Raw genomic sequence first — 8,460 nt, forward strand, 5'->3', positions numbered from 1 at the left:
GGAAGTCGAAAATAAAAGGACACAGGGGCGCCTGGGAGGCTCAGTGGGTTCAGCATCCGACTCTTGGTTTCCACTCAGGTCATGATCTTGCGGTGCGAGTTCGAGCCCCGCACCGGGCTGTGTGCCCACGGTGTGGAGCATGCTTGGGATCCTCTGTCTCCCTCTCTCTCTCTGCCCCTCACCTGCTCTCTCTCTCGGTCTCTCTCAAAATAAACTTAAAAAAAAAAACTTAAAAAAAAAAGTAGAAAGATCTTAACAACGGAAGCCTTTGTTGTATCTGAATGTGTTGTGGAAGCCACAGTAAAAGAGATGAAAGAGGCCTTGCGCAGCCAAGCAGAGGCGTCCCCTGCCCGCTGCGGCCAAGCCCTTTGGCTCCCGGAGCCCCATGGCAGCCACCAACTCGCCTGGCCCTTTCCTTGTGTGGGTGGGGAAACTGAGGCCTGGAGCAGAGAAGGGGTTTGCCAGGGGCATGGCAGAAGGGCCCAGACCAGAACCCGAGTGTCCTGACTCCTCACTGGTGCTCTTTCTAGAACTTTCTAGAATGCCCTGCTGAGGGCCTCACTTCCTCTGTGAACTGATAACATTGCCTGCCCTGTGCGTCCCCAAGGGCTTTTATGAAGATAAAATGGAAACTGTGCAGGGGCGCCTGGGTGGTTCAGTCGGTTAAGCATCCAACTGCAGCTCAGGTCATGATCTCACGGTTCGTGGGTTCGAGTCCCGCGTCGGGCTCTGTGCCGACAGTTCAGAGCCTGGAGCCTGCTTCTGATTCTGTGTCTCCCTCTCTCTCTGCCCCTCCCCTGCTCACTCTCTGTCTCTGTCAAAAATAAACATTAAAAAATGTTTTTAATTAAAAAAAAGAGAAAAAAACATGGGAAGAATACGAATTTGGGAACCATAGAGTCCTGGTTCTATGCTCTCCAGAACATTCTGCAGTGACCCAAGTGGTCTCTGCCTGCAGCGTCCAATGGCAGCCACTGGCCACATATCCTCAGAGCACTTGAAATGAGACTAGCCTGGGGGCGCCTGGGTGGCTTAGTCAATTAAGCGTCCGATCGCTTAGGTCATGATCTCGCGGTTCATGAGTTCAGGCCCCGCGTCGGGCTCTGTGCTGACAGCCAGCTCAGAGCCTGGAGCCTGTTTCAGATTCTGTGTCTCCCTCTCTCTCTGACCCTCCCCTGCTCACGCTGTCTCTCTCTCTCTCTCTCTCCCCTAGAAAAAAAAAAAAAAAAAAAAATGAGACTAGCCTGACCAAGGAACTGAATTTTCAGTCTTATTTCATTTCCGTAAATTTAAACAGCCTCGTGTAGACAGTCAACTCTAAGTGGCCAGCTCAGTGCTTGGCACGTGAGAGGGGCTCAGTCACGCTTTGAGGGTGAGAGCTCCCAGCAGCTTGCCCTTCTGATCGTCATGGCAAGGGATGGCAGGCCGTGCCCCCCCAACCCCCGTCCAGCCCTCCGGGGCCTGCTCTGGTTCGTGCGGTCCTGGATCGGTGCCCATGCCCGTCCATGCTCCCGAGTGTCTGTGACCTTCACCTACGGACGCAGTGGTCGGCCTGACATTTGTGGGTGCCGGACAGCCCTCTAGTCCACTTCCCTGAGTTTCCTGTGCTGAGAAAACACTGCCATCCCTTCCCCCACCCCACCCCCGACAGATCCAGAACATTCCCTTTGCCGGTCAGAGATAACAAGGGGGCCAGAATCCTGTTTATTTCTAGAGGGAACGCGTAGTCCCAGAAAGAGATTGGGCCCCTGCCCTGGCTGCCCAGCACGAGAGGACGTGGCGCCCGCTGGTTCAGGGTCCCTCGGGTTCAGTGGTTCCCTTGAAGGAGTCCCAGGATGCAGGAAGGCGCTAAGCGTCCAGCGACGAGATCAGGAGGGACTGGTGTGAAGTCCCCTGCTGTCTCCCAGGAGAGTCGCGGGATGGGACTTACTTCTCCAGCAGCGCGTACAACGCGCACAGAGTACTGCTGACCAGGGAGATTACCTGTCCCTGGGCGTCCAGGGTCTTTTCTGGGGGTCGGTCACATAGACACGGCCAACTGTCAGGGGTCAGGCTGGCCCTGTGTGGCCCAAGGCACCCCCTAAACCAGCTGTTAGCCTAGACCGTCTGGAGCCGCCCAAGACCCCAGCAAACAGAGACATTCTTATCAAGCAGAGCATGCCAAGGGCTTAGAGATGATCTCCCAGGAGCCGGGGCAAAGGCCAGACCTCTGTTTGGGCAAAAGGCTAATCCTTTCTGGTAGAGAATCACATGCCCAGATACCAGGCTCTGCTTATCTCCTGAAAAATATTCTTGTGTCACCATCATGATTCCGTTTAAAATGACAACGTCCCCTCCCCAGGCTCCGAGCTCTGTAGATTACTTACAAGTTATTAGCCAAGGTCTTCTGAAGGCAGCAGAGGGCTGGGTCTCAGGCGGCACCCCAGGCCACGCCCTTCCCTGACTTGTGGACTCCTACGTGAGAAAGCCCCGCCCCCACCCCCAGGGGACACCAAGGTCGGAGATGGACAACAAAGGCAAGCCTGCCTTGCCCTTCTCCCCCATACCCCGCCCCCCCTCCCCTCTGGGCACATCTGGGCTGGGGCTTCCTCTGAGGATTTGGAGCATTTGGGGGCGGGAGGTAAGGCAGGATGTGTCGTGTGTCTGCTGGTCTTGGGTCCCTCTGTCCCCCCCTCCAAAGACCTTGGGAGAAGGCCGACTTGGTACATTTGAGCCAGATCCCTGGATGCACGCTGACATTTGCGGAGTGATTGGTGGAGTGATGGGCGCTTACAAACCCCGCTCGGTGCTGAGGCTCCCACTGAAGTCTTCGGCGCCAGACGCCCTCTCCGCAGCAGAAACATCCCTGGGCAGAGGCCCTGGGTCCCAGGCAGTGGGCTGCNCCCGCTGGGCCGCGTCACGCTGGGGCCCGAAGACAGACTTCGCCGGGAGTTCGTTTCTGCCCTGATGGGCCTGATTGCTAAACCAGGAGCTCCTGGGCTGAATTAAAATGTTGATTAAAATTCAACCGGAGCTGCCTCTGTGTACCTCTGATTAGAACAGCAGGCGCATGGAAATGTCAGCCTTCACGTGGGCTCTCCCCTACCTCCCTGCCATGCTCTTCCAGGGAGATGGTGTCATTCAGCCATCAACTAGCGTTTGCTGAGTACCTGCTACGTGCCAGGCAGAGCCTGGGGGCTGGGCGTGCCCTGAGAATAAGGGGTCCCAAGTGGGACTGACGTCGCCTGGGGCAGGTGCCTTGTCAGTGGGAGCCTCAGCCTATGAGAAGCCTAGAAGCTAGGACCTGCCCCACACCCGGCCCGGCTGCGCGGGCAAGAAGGGGACTGGGACTCGTTCTCCCTCCGCCACCCTCTAGGACTGGGGTGCAGAAGCCCCTGGGAGAAGTTAAGTGACCTGCATGACAAACTCTAGGATGGGCTGCTTTGGCCCTGCCCCCCCCAACCCCAGCACCACGGCCACTTACTAAGCACGTGACAGCCCCCACGCCCCGCTGCTTACACTGGCCGTCCTCCTCCTCCAGGCACCCTGTGAGGCCCACACAATTCCTTGTCCCATTTTACAGATGGGAAAACAGAGCCTCCGGGACGTTGAGCCACCTCCCAAACTTGCACAGCCAGTGAGTGACCCGGCGCCCAGACTGGCATGACCCCAAAGCACAGGCTGCTTATTTCCTGGAGTTTGTCTAAGCTTCGCTCGTCTCTGGGTCCCGGGAGACCCCCAGGGCAGCCGGCTGGACTTTCAGGCAGAGCAGGGTGAAAGTAAACGCCCAGGAGCTCGCTGACGCCTTCCCTCCTTCCCCCACCGTGTCCCCCGCCTCCCCCCAGGAGTGGGTCACCAGCACCGAGCTCCTTATCTCTCTGGACCGGCTCAACACGTTTGGGGACGACATCTTCAAGGACCCCAGGGTGCTGCAGTCCTACTACTATGCCGTATCTGACTTCTCCGTGGGTGGCAGGTAGGTGGAGGGCAGCTTGGCGGGGCCCGAGGGCCCCAGGACTGTGGCCGTGGCGCACAAGGTCGCTGTCATTTGGGAGTCACCCAGTGGCTGCCGTGGAGGGTGAAGAAGCCCCTTCATGTGCCTCTGGGCATCTGGGGAGACAGAGGGAGCAGGATCCTGGTCCTCTGGACTTGGCATTCAAGGCCTTCGCAGCCCAGCCGCATCCCACAGCTGTGTTCCCACTGCCATGCACAGGACCTGCCAGACCTTTGCACCTGCCGTTCCCTCTGCCTGGAGGTCCCTTCCCCCTTCCCTTTTCTCTCTCCTTCCTCTCCTCCTTTCCTCCTTTCTCCCTCCCCTCCCCTTCCCTCCTTCCTTTTCCTTTTTCTTTTTCTTCCCTTTTTGCATCGTACGGGTTCGCTCACTCATGCCACAGAGGAAGTGGCACTTACACAGGGATCCTCCAGTGGTCTGTGCTCCCACCTGAAACAGCCTGTTTGCACTTTACAGCCGGACGGACATTCCGTCTGACGTGCGCTCCGAGCAGAGCTGGTCAGGGCTGACCGCGGGCAGGTGCAGCACTTGAAAGCTTTCACAGCTCTACTCCCTTTATCGGTGCCCCTGATTTTACAAACCACGGGGTCCGTCCCCCCCACTGCTGCCGCGGTCTCCTGGTAAACCTGGCTATGGGAGGGCTTCGTGGACACCCAGACGTTTTTAGTAAGACTTTGGGGCGTCTCTGTGCGGACGAACAGCTCAGGCAGCTCCCAAGCCCCACAGCCGACTACCCGGAAGGCTCGGCCCCCCAGTGAGCAGATGCCCGCCGGAGGCCCACCCCCCCCTCCTGTGGGAACCGCTGGGCTCGGGACCCCGGGTTGATCGGCACACGCTCTGGTTTGTCTAAGCATCTTCGCTCTCGGAGAAGCAGGGGCCCCCGAAGGGCAGAGGCCTCGTCTTCCTCAACCCGCCAGGCCTGGCTCCCACGTGGCCGCAGGTACTGAGCACACACGCGGGCTGTGGATCCAGGGGGGCCCAAAGGGCGTCTTCAGCATAAATGCTTAGGCACCTCCTTCTTGTAAAGGAAAGAAGGAAACAGAGGTGTTCCTGCCCCCAGCGCCTGCTGTCAGGGGGCTTCAGGCCAGAGAACATCTGGGTCCCATCTGCCGGAGCCGGACCACCCTCTGCAGCCCGCTGGGGGACTGGGGAGCCGGTGGCCTCCGTCCTCCAATGGCCTACAGGAATTTCACTCCTTCCCTCGGGGTCAGAGAGCTTCAGGGGGGAGGGTGGTGTGTACAGCCCCCCGTGGGGACACGGGCGGTCCCTCGTCCCAAGGCAGAGGGTTCTTGTCTCTCAAGACTGGCATCCACCTCACCCCTGCCAGAAATACTGGGGTGTTGCCCGCCTCCCCTGGGCTCCCATGGGGGAAACGATGCCCTGTGCCCGTCCCAAGCCCTGTGTCCCCAAATTAAAAAAAACAAAATCCCTGGGGGTGCGAGCAGTGGTCAGCAGTTTCTTCACCCCCACCGAGGGCAGAAGGTGGAACACAGCTTATGGGAGCCACCAAGTGGCCGTGGAGTAGGGAGTGTCCAGGAGCTCGGGGTCTGCGCGGAATAGAACAGGGCTCGGATTCTAGCTCTGCTGCTTAGCACCTGTTACTTTGTGGCCCGAACCTCAGTTTCCTCATCCGTGAAATGGGGGTCATTATGGTCCCTCCTGCTGCGGCCGTGAGGCTCCAGCGAGGCGAGCTTGGTCGGGGTCGGCTGGAAGCTGGAAATCGTGGTGTCCCTCAGTGACTCAGTCTGGCTGCTGGGGACCGGGGTCACCTGTCCTGCCCCCTTCCACCTGGCTCACGATCTTGTTGAGGGGGGACGGGTGCGACATGGGCCTGAGGGGGTGCCCCAAAGGCACAGACCCACTGGGGACTTGAGATGAGTCGGGGGCTGTCCTCTAAGGAGCAACCTCTTTCTCAGCCCTTTCGACACAAAGATCTGCATGAGGCAGCTCGTTGGCCGCCCCCTACCTCCACCCTCTGCCCGGAGGGAGCGGGGGTCACTTCTTTCTGAGTCGTTCTCGGCTGGGACTCCTCCTGGGGGGGAAGCCTTTGGCGGCAGCACCCTTGTAAACTCTGCCGTTGCTAACTGCCGTTGCTTGTGCCTCAGTTCCTCCATCTGTCAAATGGGCGTAATCACAGCAGGNCGGCGGCAGCACCCTTGTAAACTCTGCCGTTGCTAACTGGGGGCCCTGGGCAACCTGCTTGTGCCTCAGTTCCTCCATCTGTCAAATGGGCGTAATCACAGCAGGCATGTGAAGATGGAAGGGGTTTGTCTGCAGACAGAGCTCAGGAGAGCCTGGGGCGGTCAGCTCTCTGTCACTGGTGACCCCCGCACGAAGTTGGGGTTCCTTAAAGTGCCACCACTGAGCGGTAGGATGGGGGGCTCGTCTGAATGCAGGCGCCGCCTGGTGATTACCCCCTTGCCTTCCCCAATTCTGGACGCCCTCCACTGTGTGCCCCCAGGTGCAAGTGCAATGGACACGCCAGCGAGTGTGGACCCGAGGGGACGGGCCGGCTGGCTTGCCGCTGCCAGCACAATACCACGGGCACCGACTGCGAGCGCTGCCTGCCCTTCTTCCAGGACCGCCCGTGGGCCCGGGGCACCGCCGAGGCCGCCAACGAGTGTGTGCGTGAGTGTCCTGGGCCACCGGATGTCTCTGCGCGCCGCGGCGGGCAGGGAGGCAGACTCCCCGAGACCCCGCGGTGGGGGCCGCTCCGGACACAGCTGGAGGGGACGTTTGTTCCTCAGTCCTCCCCTGCAAGCCCTGCCCTCAGACCAGACCCCCCAGGGGAGGCGGCTGTGGTTAGTGGGCTGGGAAGGCCCCCCCACCCCGACTGTGCCTTTGTTTCAGCGGCTCCAACCTCAAATGCTAATCAAAGCCAGAAGGTCCCAGGCCCTGGAGGGGCGCTGACCTGCCCCCCCAGCCTCTCCCACTGCCCCCCAGACAGCTTTTGATGTCGCAGTCCCCATGTGATGTGGCTCTGACCACCTAACCTCAGGGACGGGCTGGAGAGGAGGGTGTTGTCCTACCTTCTCCAGGGACGCAAGGTTGCACACAGTGCGCTCGGACACGCCCCGGTCCCCGCCTGGCTGGCGCACCAGCCCATCCCAGCTTCCCCACGGTCCCCAGCCCCGCCCGCCTCCCAGAGAGTCCTCTGAATTGTTTCGGGCTCTGTGTGGAGCTGGGGGAGCTGGTCATCCCGGGGCAGCTGGGGCGGGGTGAGGGCGGGGACTGGATGGCCTGTCCCATGAGTTTCCTGGGGCCACTGCGTTCCTGCTGCCCTTACCGGCTGGGGGTCACCTCTCACTCCACCAAGGAGTCCTCCCTGGGGCCAAGGAAGCTGTGCCGGGGGCTCCCCCGTGCTGAGCCCGAGTCTGTCTCCACAGCGGGGACACAAAAAGCCAGACCACTTTTCGGGCGTGTCCTCGCCCTGGGGTCACACCTCTGTCCTCTCTGCCAGCAGGCTGGAAGCCAGGGGCTTCGTGCCTGGCCCCTAGCTGCCGCCCAGGGCAGGCTGCCCCGAGCACGGCCTCATCCCTGGCCCTCCGGCCCCCCTGACTGTGTCTTTCCACATATCACCCCCTCTCTGGGCCCGAAGCTCCCACTTCCCTGCTCACCGGCCCCCAGGCCCTTGCTAACGTGCAGACACAGATACACCCAGCACTGTGACCCTCCCCCAGCCCGCCTTGCTGCAGGTGAAGCCCACTGACCGTGGCCGCCTCGCCTCTCCGGTTCACGCTCTGCTGACCTCTTGACCTCACAACGGCCCCTGCACCCTTCCCTGTCCCCTCCTGCTGCCCGTCACCTGACATGCCAGTGCCCCTGCACTGGGCTGATCTCTGGCCGCCGTCACCTGCCGCCTGGGACTCCCCCTCCCTCGCCCAGCCGACCCCTTCCTGCCCACCCTCAGATTCTTCCAGGTGGGCTCCTCCCACCCCCAGGACAGCCCGTGGGGTCCCTCCTCTCCGCTCCCGGGGCCCCCCTGCCCCTGTAGGATTTTCGCTTGCTCGCTGCCTCTGGCCCCCGTCACAGTGGTTAGCACGACGCAGGAGCCGGGGTCACCACGGGGGCTAAGACGGAGCGAGCCTTTGCACGCTCTCCTTTATAAAATTGAATGAATGAGCGAAGGAGGGGCGACCTGTCCTTCCCGTGCATCTGCGTGACCCCATGGCACTGGGAACCAGATCCGCACGGTTATCCCGGAGGGAGCCCCGCCGCCGCTGCAGAAGGTGGCCAGCCGTGACAGTGGCTGCGGACTGTGCGCCCAGGCTTTCCTGGGAGGGTCCGCCCTTGTGGTGCCCCCTTCGTTCTTGAGGGTCCTGTGTGGGAAGATCAGTCGACCGGTCTCTATGTCCTCGATCACGCTGGGCCCGAACTTCATCCTTGACCTGCCTCGAGCTGCCTGCTCCTTCCTCACAAGGAGGCTGACTGGCACAGACCGCCCCCCCCGCCCCCCGGGCCCCGGCCAC

At 61.1% G+C, this 8,460-nt stretch overlaps 1 protein-coding gene across 1 annotated transcript in view; it reads left to right on the plus strand.

Moving 5' to 3' along the window:
• Positions 1–8,460, plus strand: part of LAMC3 (laminin subunit gamma 3) — a 75,612-nt gene that overhangs the window by 29,895 nt on the left and 37,257 nt on the right. The window contains exons 6-7 of the mRNA XM_077768472.1: positions 3,825–3,955; positions 6,453–6,619. Of these exons, the coding sequence (XP_077624598.1) occupies positions 3,825–3,955; positions 6,453–6,619 (298 nt within the window). The remainder of the gene's footprint in view (positions 1–3,824; positions 3,956–6,452; positions 6,620–8,460) is intronic.

The sequence above is a fragment of the Crocuta crocuta genome, unplaced genomic scaffold, assembly GCF_008692635.1.
Source record: "Crocuta crocuta isolate KB4526 unplaced genomic scaffold, BGI_CrCroc_1.0 scaffold35, whole genome shotgun sequence".
NCBI lineage: Eukaryota > Metazoa > Chordata > Mammalia > Carnivora > Hyaenidae > Crocuta > Crocuta crocuta.